Source organism: Jaculus jaculus, chromosome 6 (assembly GCF_020740685.1).
Source record: "Jaculus jaculus isolate mJacJac1 chromosome 6, mJacJac1.mat.Y.cur, whole genome shotgun sequence".
NCBI classification, from domain to species: domain Eukaryota; kingdom Metazoa; phylum Chordata; class Mammalia; order Rodentia; family Dipodidae; genus Jaculus; species Jaculus jaculus.
The window spans coordinates 30650977-30664810 of record NC_059107.1 but is presented as its reverse complement, the minus strand read 5'-3'; the positions used below and the strand labels follow the sequence as shown (position 1 = coordinate 30664810).

At 41.2% G+C, this 13834-nt stretch overlaps 1 protein-coding gene across 1 annotated transcript in view; it reads right to left on the bottom strand.

The window, feature by feature from the left end:
- Positions 1-298: 298 nt before the first annotated feature.
- Positions 299-13834, bottom strand: part of Sfxn1 (sideroflexin 1) — a 50218-nt gene continuing 36682 nt past the window's right edge. Inside the window, exons 9-11 of the mRNA XM_045152638.1 lie at positions 9098-9147; positions 8558-8605; positions 299-2244 (exon numbers count right to left, since the gene is read on the bottom strand). Of these exons, the coding sequence (XP_045008573.1) occupies positions 2148-2244; positions 8558-8605; positions 9098-9147 (195 nt within the window). The 3' untranslated portion in view covers positions 299-2147. The remainder of the gene's footprint in view (positions 2245-8557; positions 8606-9097; positions 9148-13834) is intronic.

Genomic DNA, 13834 nt, shown 5'->3' with positions numbered 1-13834 from the left:
GGGATTCTTTACTTGCTTCCAACAGAGAGTAAAGCCTGGAGTTTGAGGTATGCAGGGGCCCGCTTAAGCTCCCTTTGGAGCGTGATAGTATTTCTGGGCTTCTGAATTCTTGGGCCTTTCAGTACCATCGGGTATAGCATACAGATTCTTTGCCTTTACAGACAAATAAAAGAGAGAACTTATTTTCATTCTGCATTTATTTAACATTTCATTCAGTTGAACTGAGATAATACATTCACTCTGAAACTGGCAAGACACCGCGTTAATACTGAAATAAAAGCTGCCAGTCAGTAAATACTTACAATCATAATTCTTTATTTCATGTTAATAGAAATATTAACAACTATCTACCTTTACAAGTTTATTGCACTTCAAGTGGATTATTTTTTAACCTCCAGAAAAAGATCAGCAAGGATTGCCAATTTTAGTTCATTTGTTCTTTTCCTTTTTTTTTTTTTAAATAAATCACGATTAAATAAGACACTGAATGTTCCTATATAAAAGCATTAAGAGTCTGAAGCTTCAAGAAATTAAGTTTAAAAAGATGCATGTCTACTTTCATGATGCCTTGTATGACTACATCTTGGCCGCATCTTTCCAGAATGTGCAACATTCTTCCAATCAGTCACTAATTTTTACCAAAGGTTAACCTTAGATAGAGCTCTATATTAACTGGGGTGAGGACGCTGAGGTCAGCTGGGGGTGGGAGGTAGGCCTCAAGGACTTTCACTTCTTTTTAACAATGCACCTCATGGAATTTCAAGCTTTTTTTTTACAAAAAAAAAAAATCCCTTTTTAAAGAGAAGTATTGATGGCAATAAATGTTATAGGAAAGCTTATCGTGGCACAAGGGAAGCTCAGAGAGCTTCAGCTCCGTTGATTCTTTCAGAGAAGAGAGAAACAAGACACAAGGCACACCATTCTTTGTCTTTATGAGGAAATTCAGTCTGGACACATTGGCAGGAAAAAAAAAAAACGATCTATCAAAACTAAATAGTTTCTAATTTTTTCACTTCAAGATCTCTGACGTACAATGATCTACACTCAATGAAACACCTGTCTTGTATGTGATGCTGAGCGTCTACAGTCTTCAAACATAATTTCTGCTCTATTAAATACACGTGAAGTCACTACAGTGATGTAAACAGTGGCACACAGCTTCGTGATTTTAAACAGGGTGGAATGTAATATATGACATTCAAGTAAAATTCACTGTTAATGATTCATTAACGTATTATCTTTGTATCTTCCTGAAAACCAAAGAATTCTATAAGGATAGCAAGAGAAGACAAGTGGGGGGGGGGAGGAGTGGGAACTGGGGTTTCATGTATAAAAACCCAATACACCAGTTTCACCCTGGTCATATAGCACTGGTATTAATTATAGTTCTAAAACCTGACATTTGTATATGTAAGTTACTTGACGATTTGCTGGTCAATAATTGCAAGAAGATGACTATCTTTGTAAGAACATAAAAGGACTTTAAGTCAATCAAGAAAACCTACCAATAATATGTAACCTTCATCATTCATCTACTTTGGGAGTGTCTACTGTCAAACCGGAAACCAAGTCTCCTTAGCATTTCAATTAACTTTTTACATTCAGCCTGAGAACTTTTGTTCCCAATTCACTGCTGGGACCTCCTTAATTTGAAACCAAAGTAGTAATGAAATTCAATCCTTTGAATGTATAACTTTTCCACTGATAATCAATAAATATTTACTGAGTGTATATATATATATATGTGTGTGTATGTATGTATGTATGTATGTATATATATACATACATACATACACACATACATAGACATATAAACACACACAGCACCTACTCTATACCTACCAGTGCTCTTGAAAGCTCCAGATGAGAGCTGGGATGTTGTCTTTTAAGTTGCATTAAAATCTACCGGAAAGGTATTGTTTTGTAAATGACAGTGTGATTCCAACGTAAGGGAGGCCCATGTGGTCAGACGTGTGTCAGACATCTGACCTGCACCAGGCACTGTGTCTTCAGGAGCAGCTTGGCTCCACCACGGGATCTTGAAGGAATCTTGGTAACTGGGACAGCCCCAGCCAAACAGGATTCCCTCGGAGGCTGCCGGAGCTGGACCGATGACAGGAAGAGCTGGCCAGGGTTCCTTCCCTACTTCACAGGCCCTTGTTAAAGTACACGCGCCGTAGTTCAGGATGGTTCTCTTGGATGCTGGCCTGCAGCTCGGCCTCCAAGCTTGATACAGACATGGAACTGGGACAGGGGATAAAGGACAGTGTTATCCCACAGGCCAAGGTAGAAACCAGAACTACAAGGAGCAAAGAGATCGCAGGGGTGACACTCCAGGCCTGTGGCATAAGTGTACTGGGAATTCTTTCCATGACTGTAAAATGAGTATCCAGTTCCTTTCAGAAAATCCGCTGTCACTATGAATCCAAGACACAGGAACCCAGCCACCACCCCCCTTACTATTACTGTAGGCCGAAAAGTCTCTGATGACTGGTCAGAGTGCATGGCGGTGACATTTTCAGACCTTATTGGGGTCAGGAAAGCAATCTGGTTAATACCACTTTTCAAGGAAAAGAATATAAATGCTTGTTATTGATGGAAGAAGGTACAGGTACTTGGTGGAATGCGTGAATAACACGAAGGTTTTGCTTACATGAGTGTTTCAGTCATTGCATGATACTTTTTAGTATTATTTTATTTTTGAGAGGAAAACAGAGGTAGAGAATGGGGGCACCAGGGCCTTTCAGCCTCTGTGAAGAAACTCCAGACACGTGCGCCCCTTTGTGAGCATGTGTGACATTGCACGCTTGTGTCACTGTGCATCTGGCTAATGTGGGACCTGGAGATTCAAACATGCATTCTTGGGTTTCACAGGTAAGCACCTTAGGCATTAAGCCATCTCTCCAGCCCATTGTACAATACATTTTCATTACAAACATTTTTGAATATATTACTAAGAAAGAAAAAGGAAAAGAAACAGAAAAACCCATAGCTCCATCACCAAGAGATAACCACTATCATGATGTCTTAGGGGCTGCAGGGGAGGGAGGGCATCTCAGTGGCAGAGTGATTCTTTAATAACCACAAGGTCCTGGGCTCAATCCTCAGCACTAGAAAGCAACAACAAAAAACAAAACCCCAACATAATGTTTAAATGCTTCATGTATTTAAAGAATGCATTTGAGGCCAGGCATGGTGGTGCACACTTTTAATTCCAGCACTCAGGAGGCAGAGGTAGGAGGATCATCCTGAGTTCGAGGCCACCCTGAGACTACATAATGAACGCCAGGTCAGCCTGGGCTAAAGTGAGACCTTACCGCAAAAAAAAAAAAGAAAGAGGGCTGGAGAGATGGCTTAGCAGTTAAGCGCTTGCCTGTGAAGCCTAAGGACCCCAGTTCGAGGCTCGGTTCCCCAGGACCCACATTAGCCAGATGCACAAGGGGGCACACGTGTCTGGAGTTTGTTTGCAGAGGCTGGAAGCCCTGGCGTGCCCATTCTCTCTCTCTCCCTCTATCTGTCTTTCTCTCTGTGTCTGTCTTTCTCAAATAAATAATAATTAAAAAAAAAAGAAAGAAAGAAAGGAAGGAAGGAAGAAAGAAAAGAATGTATTTGAGGACTGAAGAGGTGGCTTAGTGGTTAAGACACTTGCCTACTAAGCCTAAGAACCCAGGGTCAATTCTCTGGTACCCAAATAAGCCAGATGCACAAGGTGGCTCATGTGTCTGGAGTTTGTTTGCAGTGACCAGAGGCCCTGGTGTGTTCATTCTCTATCTACCTCTTTATCTCCCTCTCTCTCAAGTAAATAAATAAAATAAAAAAGGATGTATTTGAATTATTATAGCAGTAAATAGATTAAAGATATATTAAAGCTTAGTATTATTAATAACTCATTAAATAAAGAAATAATTCACTGATACAGAAAAATAATCCAGAATGCTTACTACCAGAAAAACTGCTAATATTTGGACAAGTAATTAGCTTTCTAAATATAGCTGGTATTTCACATAGTACAGATATAGTAAAATATGAGCTTAAATATCAGGATACAAATTTATATCAAAACATTTAAAGCTGGAGGGATGGCTTAGCAGTTAAGGTGCTTGCCTGCAAAGCCAAAGGACCCAGGTTCAATTCCCCAGGATCCACATAAAACCAGACACAAAGGCGGTTTATGCATCTAGACTTCATTTGCAGTGGCTGGAGACCCTGGTGTGCCCATTCTCTCTCTCTCAAATAAATAAATAAATTTTAAAAACATTAAGACTGATTAAAAGGCAGGTTACAAATAAAATTATAAATGGATAATGATAATGGCTGTGAGTTTTGTATTATTGGTTAGACGAGTACTAGCTATACATTCTAATTTGTATGTAAAAAAAGGAAACTAGCTGGGTGTGGTGGTGCACGCCTTCAATCCCAGCAATAGGGAGGCAGAGGTAGGAGGATCACTGTGAGATCAAGGCCACCCTGAGACTGCATAGTGAATTCCAGGTCAGCCTGAGCTAGAGTGAGACCCTACCCCTAAAACAAAACAACCACAACAACAGCAACAACAACAACAACAACAACAAAAAAAAAACAAATGGGAAACTATAAAGCAGACATTCTCATCATTTTACAGGGCAAGTCTAAGGAGTATCTATCTGGGATGCAAAATCAGATCTTTCTTGAACCAAATGCTGTGTTGCTAACCAGCAGACCACCATGGCTCTTGGTCCTTCTATTGATCTATAAGTATCCACCACTAGTAATATATTTTTAAGTTTTTTATTTATTTGCAAGAAGAGAGAAATATAAGACAAGAGAGAGGAAGAGAGAGAGAGAATAAGAACGGGAACATCAGGGTCTCCAGCCACTTCAAATTTTTCTTTTATGTGTTCCTTTTATTCAGCATGAAAAGATCCACCACATTATTGCATGTAGCTATAGTTCATTCATTTTTTTTTTCTTTCAATGAGAGTGTGAAAGAGAATTGACGTGCCAGGGCCTCTAGTCCCTGCCGTTAAACTCCAGATGCATGCACCATCTTGTGTGCATGTGTAACGTTTTGCATATGTGTCACCTTGTGCATCTGGCTTATGTGGGTTCTGGGGAACAGAATCTGGGTCCTTAGCCTTTGCAGGCAAGTGCCTTAACTGCTAAGCCACCTCTCCAGCCCTTGCTATTTTATTTTTAGTTCATTTATTACTGCTGTGTAATAGTTCATGAATATATCACAACCATCCAGTAAATGAGTGATAACATATTTTTAAAATTATGAATGGCTAAAAACATATGTCCTTAATGTCCATTTTACATTATTATTATTAAAAAGAGCCAGACGTAGTGGCTCATGCCTTTAATCTCAGCACTCAGAAGGCCGAGGTAGGAGAATTGCTGTGAGTTCAAGGGCAGCCTGAGTCTACAGAGTGAAATTCCAGGTCAGCCTGGGCTAGAGTGAGACCCTACCTCAAAAACCAAAAGAAGAAGACTCCACATAAAGGAGAAAGGAGGCCACTTACGGTGCTATACTCCTTAACATGCCAGCTCTGGGGCTGAGCTGGATGGTCTTGAATTCTAGGCCAGATGTAACTATATAAAGAGACCCCTGTTTCAAGAAAACCAAGAGAAGGAGGCAGATGAGATTAGAAATAATTAAAATAAAATAAATAACAAATAATAAAATAAAGAAGTATTTAAAATATACATCCAAGAATAGAGGATTGACAAAGTCAGAGGTGAGTTCTTGAAAAATAAATTCTTGTGAGATAAATGAAATGTAGATTAAAGCATGACTATTATTTTTAAAAAAAGGCCTATGTATAGATTCCTCAGAGAGTCAAAAGATAAGAAACGTTCTAACAATAGATTTGAAAACAAGAAAAGTCAATAAATTCCTTAAAAAAAAATCAATGATCCTAATTTTAAACCATCTCTCCCAAAAGATTAAGCAAAAAGATTTCCTCATGACTTGGTGAAGTGAAAATAATTTTAATTCTAAAATCAGACTTGGCCTTTAAAATATATTAATTGTAGAGCTGGAGGGATGGCTCAGCAGTTAAGGCACTTGTCTACAGAGCCTGATAACCTGAGTTCGATTCCCCAGTACCCATGTAAGGCCAGATGCATAAAGTGCCACATACATTTATGGAGTGATTTGCAGTGGCAGAAGGCCCTGGCGTACCTATTCTCTCTAGTTCTCTCTTCTCTCTCTCTCAAATAAATATTTTAAAAACACCTTGTTTTTTAAATAGGGTGAAACAAAATAGTATTGGCCTCTCAAAACTAGGGCTGGAGAGATGGCTTAGTGGTTAAGCGCTTGCCTATGAAGCCTATGGACACCGGTTCGAGGCTTGGTTCCCCAGGTCCCATGTTAGCCAGATGCACAAGGGGGCGCACGCATCTGGAGTTCGTTTGCAGTGGCTGGAAGCCCTGGTGCACCCATTCTCTCTCTCTCCCTCTATCTGTCTTTCTCTCTGTGTCTGTTGTGCTCAGATAAATAAATAAAAAATGAACAAAAAATATTTTAAAAAATTATGCACGCTCAGGAAGGGCTGACTCCATGACAGTAATAGGGATAGAAAACCTTTAATTTCTGTGTCTAAAACTTAAAAAAAATAAATTACTGTTGGAAAGAATGTGTTGCTTATTTCTCATAGCATTCAAACATATCAAGGGCCAGGCAGAATGCTTCTTTAGGGCATTTAAAATATCCTTTGTTTTTATTTATTTATTTATGAGAGTGGGGGAAGCGAGGAAGGGAAGGGAGAGAATGGACGCACCAGGGCCGCTAGCCACTGCAAATGAACTCCAGATGCATGCGCCCCCTTGTGCATCTGGCTTATGTGGGCACAGGGGAATCAATCCCTGGTCTGTAGGCTTTGAAGGCAAGCACCTTAACCACTAAGCAATCTCTCCAGCACTCTTTAGGGCACTTAAATCTGAAATCTTTGTTGTTGTTGTTGTTGTTGTTGTTGTTTTTTGGAGCTAGGGTCTCACTCTAGCCCAGGCTGACCTGGAATTCACTCTGTAGCCTCAGGGTGGCTGCGAACTCATGGAGATCCTCCTACCTCTGCTTCCTGAGTGCTGGGATTAAAGGCGTGTGCCGCCACACCCGGCTTAAATCTGAAATCTTTTTATTCAAAGAGATTGAATAAAACTTTCTAAAAGGTGTCTCTGCTCTTTATTGCTGGTGTTGTGAGGTGGTATTCCGTATATATTGTGACTATGTCACCAAGTGTAAGGCAGCTGCTGAACAAGGCATCCAAGTACTTATTAGTAGAGAAATTCTAGATTGAACAGTTCTCAGGTGGAGAGCCAGGGGCTTGTCTGATTAACTAGGCGTGATTACTTCACGTTAATGATGAGGAAGTTCATCTGGATGGAGTTTCCAGAAAGGATCCAAAGGTGCCACCCTCTTCAAAGACATGTAGACGTGATGAGCAGCTCCCAGCCATGAGTTCAAACCTCCACCAAAACTGGGGTCAAATATGGTAAAAGAGGAAGTAAAAGGTGGAAGTCTGTCAGGAGGAGGTCCCTGAGGAAGTTCCACAATGGAACGCTTCACTCACAACTACTTTGAAAGGTGTTTGAGATCCCCTGGCCCACAAAGGAAAGGCTAGTTCAAAAACAAGGGATCCGTGGCACACATACAAAATCCTAACCAACAACACAATGCTTTGGTTATGCCTTAAAAGTGAGCTGGAAAAGGCTGGAGAGATGGCTCAGAGGTTAAGGTACTTGTCTACAAAGTCTAATGACCCAGGTTCAATTCCCCAGTAGCTATGCAGAACCAGATGCACAAAGTGGTGCATGCATATGGAGTTCTTTTGCAGTGGCTAAAGACTCTGGCACACCCATACTCTCTCTGACTCTGTCTGCTTGCAAATAAACAATTTTTATTTTTGGGGGGGGGATGAGGTAGGGTTTCACTCTAGCTCAGGTGGACCTGGAATTCACTATGCAGTCTCAGGGTGGCCTCGAACTCGTGACGATCCTCCTACTCTGCCTCCCGAGTGCTGGGATTTTATGCTACCACACCCGGCATATAAAAAATATATATATTTTTAAGTGAGCTAAAGACATGGATCTCTATAATGTTGACTTAATACCAGTCAATACAGTAGTACATCAAAGGAGAAATCAAGGGCAGCTCACAATCAAACTTTGAAGGGAAAAAAATATGACATTGACAAGAAGCAAATGTTCCGAGTACCAAGCTGAGTTCATATAATTGCTGTCGTGGAATAGAAATTTAGTTCTCATATATGTTCATGATAGATGCACTTGGCAATGGGTTGGATGACGATGAACCACACTTTCATAAAAGCTACTTGGACCAGTTATCCTGACTCCCGTATAAAAGACTTTAAAGCATTCTCAAATTTAACAGCAGGGGGCAGGAAAGAGCCAGATGAAGAGAGTTTTGAAGTTCTGCCAGGGTCTTCCTGGCAGACAGCAGCTTTACTTACTGTCCTTTGGACTTTCAACTTCGCAGGAGTAAAATGAAATAATTGCATTTGTGTCTCCAGCTCATTTTTAGGACTAAAATTTGTGACCGTTCTGAAGAACTACATACCTTTTCTGAGGAAATAGAGCACAGCACAAGGGTGTGGCAAACACCAAACTTAAAAAGAAAAAAAGAGAAGAAAACAGCATTGTGAAGTGATCAATTTTCAATTTTTTTTCCTCTTATCTTTATCACAATTTTGTCACTTTCTTTAGAGCATGGACTGCCTTACAGAAATAGGTTCTGTCTAGTTTAATCACCTGAGATTGCCAAAATGGCAATTGCAACAAAACCAAAGAGATTGCTAGAGTTTACAGAAGACCCCCTCAAGTAGCCCCGAATGTTGTTAAGTTTCTCTAGAGAGTTTACCTCTCTGTAGATATTGGGACCATAGGTATCAGATGTCCTGCATTGACCACACTTTCAAATTTCCTGTCCCATATTACCCTCTTACCTTTCACAGGTATTTTAAAAAATTAGCTAAAAGTGACTTCTATGAATTTTCATTACATGACATCCATATGTTGAATCATCATGCTATCCTCCATAAATATATGCAATTAAAATAGCAGTCATTATTATTTTTTTAAACAGATAATTTCCACTCACCAGAAACCAACTAATGTGACTTGAATGGGTGCACTCATCCATGGGAACCTCTGTATTGAGAAATAAGTGAATGTGAGTACCTTTTACATGGATTCTTTGAGAAGACCGTTTCTTCTGCTCATTACCTGGATGGAACCTTTCCACGTCACAAGAGCAGACGCAATGAGATTAGTAAAGTCTGGGGGGAAAACACTGCAGCATGTTAGTCCTGACTCACTTAACTGCCCCGAGCTACGCAGCAACACTCATGCAAAAAGATCAGGTAGTACCCACCGCTCTCCTGAGTGCTGTTTACCTGTATATAGGAAGTATGAGAACCAGCTAGCATTTCATTACAGCTCACCTCAGGGCTAGAGGGGCAGGAGAGCTTGATGTGAAAGCTTGAAGATATGTAGCTTTCACGAAATCTCGCCGCATCAGCACCCATTATGGTGTGGAGAACGTAGTTGGAGCTCAAGCTCTTAGTTCATTTGCTTCCTTGTTATGATGCAAAGTAAGTGGTGTTATCAGCATCCTCCAAGCATGGATATGAAGACATGCCAGAAACACTCACAGAGAACACAGGACACGGCCTGGAATGTGGCAGGAACCCAGCAAACACACCATTCTCCACCCACATGCACATTCTCTTTCTTGGTTTTAGTTATTAGCAGTATGGTCAAAATTATTTCCGGATTATTTGCTAGTCTTTTTTTCTTTAATGTAGAGGGATAAATTGGTTGGCCTTTAGGAAAAATAACTGTGGTTAGAGTTTTAGTTTGAAAAAAGAGCAGTGCCAAAATATGCACTATAAAGAGTGATGAGACAGGGTTATCTAAGTAAGGGTGTAGAAATTCCTGCAACCGAGTTATGAATTGGTTGGAATGCAACCAGCCAACAGTTATGAGCCAACCCAAGCGGTTACAAGATAACATGCATGAAAGACATACCCTGGTGCCTAAGGAGACTCTTCTGGTAAAAAGGAACATCAGGAGGGTCAACGTAAAAAGAGAAAGGGAGAGACTGGAGAGGAAGGGAGAAATGTCATCAAAATAAAACTGACCCACCTAGGCAGAGGGGCCCTGCCCCAAAAGATAAAGGAGGAAAATACAGTCATATGTCACTTAATGACAGGATACATTCTGAGAAGCATGTCCCTGGGCACTGTAAAGTATATTCACTTAAACCTGGACACCTAAGTCACCAGGCCATGTAATGCCATCAAATATGATCCATTATTTTGTGACCTATAGCTTATTGAATGAAGGATTTTCTGTTTCCAGATTGGAGCCATCTATGAACTTTTTACAGATTTCATTTCTCCCAGGGAAATACCCAGAAGTGAGATAGATGGTGGGATCGCATGGGAGCATGTTTAACATGGAAAGAAATCCTAGCCTATTTCCCTAAGTGGCTGCAGCATTTTATCTTCCCACCAGCAGGGTGGGAGAGTTCCTTTCCTCCAGTCTCCTCAAAACTTGTTGCCGTCATTCTTTTTTTTTTTGTTTGTTTGTTTTGTTTTTCGAGGTAGGGTCTCACTCTGGTCCAGGCTGACCTGGAATTAACTCTGTCATCTCAGGGTGACCTTGAACTCATGGCAATCCTCCTACCTCTGCCTCCCGAGTGCTGGGATTAAAGGCGTGCGCCACCACGCCTGGCCCATCATTCTTTTTAACAACTGAGTATTTAATTCTAATTTCTCTGCTGACTAAAAATATGAAGCGTTTTTCCATGTGCTCATGTGATATCTGCATATTTGGTGAACTGTCTATTCAAACATTTTGCCCATTTTTTTTGCATTGTGTTATTTTCCTGGATGAGTGCTGCAAATTATTTATACATTCTGAATGCAACTCCTTACCAAAAGCACTTGTTTGCTTTTTGCTGTTGTTGTTCCTTACAGTTTTTGAAGAACTAAATTTAAAATTTTTTCTTATAGTGTGACTTACCATTTTTCCTTTGATGGACTGATTTTGGTACTGCATCTAAGAAGTGTTTGCCCAACATGATTTGCAATTATATATGTGTATTTTCTAGCAGTTGTCTTAAAAATTTATTTATTTATTTATTTGAGAGCGACAGACACAGAGAGAAAGACAGATAGAGGGAGAGAGAGAGAATGGGCACGCCAGGGCTTCCAGCCTCTGCAAACGAACTCCAGACGCGTGCGCCCCCTTGTGCACCTGGCTAACATGGGACCTGGGGAACCGAGCCTCGAACCGGGGTCCTTAGGCTTCACAGGCAAGCGCTTAACTGCTAAGCCATCTCTCCAGCCCTCTAGCAGTTTTATAGTTACAGATTTTTACATTTAGATCTCATGAAGTGCTGGGAGTTAATTGTTATGCATGGCAGTCAATTCCTTATATAGTAACCTACAATCCCAGGTAACCTAACCATCCATAAGTCTCCCAACAAGCTATGCTGTGTCTTCAAAGAGCTTCTGCAGAACATGGGCCCCCCTGGGGGTCCCCTTTTTCTGTGCATACCTACAACAATTAGGTGTAATATCTCCTTTGTGCTCTCTTACTCCATGCTGAAATCACCATGTATTATAACCACATGGCCAAAGATTCTTTCTCCCACTCTGTTACTGGCTGCTCAAGAGCAGGGCTCATCCCCTACTTCTATTTTTTAAGTTTATTTTTATTTGTTTAAGAGAGAGAGAAGAAAAAAAGGAGAGAGGGGGGGGAGGGAGAGAGGGAGGGAGAAAGAAATAGAAAGAAAGAGAATGGGTGAGCCAGGGCCCTCCAATCACTGCAAATGAGCTCCAGACTCATGTGCCACCTTGGGCATCTGGCTTATGTGGGTTCTGGGGAATTAAACCTGGGTCCTTTGGTTTTGTAGGCAAGTGCCTTAACCGCTAAACCATCTCTCCAGCCCTCGTGCCCTATTTCTGTGACACTCGTCCCTAACACACTGCTCGGCACATCATGAGCATGCAGCAAAGGGGCTCCTGAATAAATACTGCCTGCGAATGAATAAAGCAGCATTGCTCTCACATTAAACTTGCAAATGATCCTGAATAGCTACCGAGAAGACACCACAATCTACTCTTATCAAAGGAACATAAAAGACCTAGAATGAAAAGGAATGAGAACCACTGTAGCCATATCAATTTTATTCCCCATGAAAGTGTCAGTAAAACTGTCTTAAGTTGAAAGAGAACACGAGCTATTCTTCAAGACAACCGTTCATGAAAGCACCACAATTTTAGGCAAGTGAACTTTTGGGTTAGCTGTAAAAATTTCCATGAGTCACCTGCCCATAGCTGCTGTGTCTTTCCAGCATTCCATGTGGAAGAAGGAAAAGGGGTGGCGGGGGGAGGAGAATGAGTCATGCTGAACGTTCCCCCAAAGCATTCTAGTTTAAGAAGCTGAAAATATTCAGTCAGTATCATGTTTGTTGAGGTGTTTGGTAATCACAGCAAGGCCTGCCCTTCCAAACAGAAGGTAAAAATGCTTCAGCCCAGGAAAGCACGGGTGTTGATATAAACTGGCTTAGTGTATGTTTCAGTGATGGTTACACTCTCCAGTAAGTCAACGTCATCTCTCCAAGGGCAAATGTAATATTTGAAACGGTAACTTCGAACTTGGGGAGGGGGTTTGTGGTACGTATGGGACCTTAAGAATACTTAGCCACGACCTTCCAGTGCAATCAGGAGAGGTGTGCTTCACAGAGGGGAACGCACGCCTGATTGTGAAAACCTTGTCAAAAGCCTGTTGCTGGGAAGGTCTTAAGTCCTAGTGGTGGGGAGGGGGGGGAGGAGATGGGGGCAACTATTGTTCCTTGGCTAATTGGATATATTATGCCCACCAAATTTCTCTCTAAATACTTACTTATGTGTATGCCCATATAATAGTGCTGTTCTCACTTTCTGTTAGGAAAGTTTCTCTTTTCAGATAGTGATGACTCCTGGGGGAATCAAAACTCATCAAAGTGCCGGGCACGGTGGCGCACGCCTTCAGCGCTGTCTTCCAGGAACCAAGTGGTCATGGTGTGTGTGAACTGTATAATACTGGGCTCATCAACAGATTGTCATGGATGATGGGGGAGAGCAAATTTTTGTTTAAAAAAAAAGGCACTAAAATAGAAGAGGGAATAGTAGGAAAAAGAGGAGGTTCAGTGGAGGAGAGTAAGAGAAAGGGGAAAAAGGAGGATGGTGGGGGGCTTATGTAATTTTTTTCCCTTTTTTTTGTTTTAAGAGAAAAGGACCGATTCAGGGAATGGGCTCACCAGGTGACCTAGAACTCACGAGCGCCCCCTTGTGTCTCGGGCTTGCATGCATCCCGGTGCTTCGAACTGGGGTCCTTTGGCTTCAGAGTCAAAGGCTCTAACCGCTAAGCCATTTCCTGCTTCTAAATTTTTAAATAATGTTTATCTTACTTAAAAAATAAAAAAGAATAGCTACTGGGTGGAACGCATCTCACACAAAATCCCAGGAGGTAGGGGTGCAATAGGAAAAAAGAAATGTCACCAACTTGAAAAAGAAATTAAAAAGTAATCAGAAGGAGTCTGATTGTAACCTGAATTCAGGAGGCTCTTTCACTGGTCCTGGCCATGTCTCTCATCTTACTAAAAGGTTCCAAAACCAGTGACCTGGGGGTAGTGGTTGGGGGTGGGGGTGGTGGGGAAACAGGACATCAGAGGAAAGATTAAGTGAAATGGCACATTCCAAATTATTGTGGAAGTCAAACTAAAAACCTCAAATGCAGGTAAGAGTGGGGAGAGAACACGACCACATAAAGGCCCAAGTGGCTA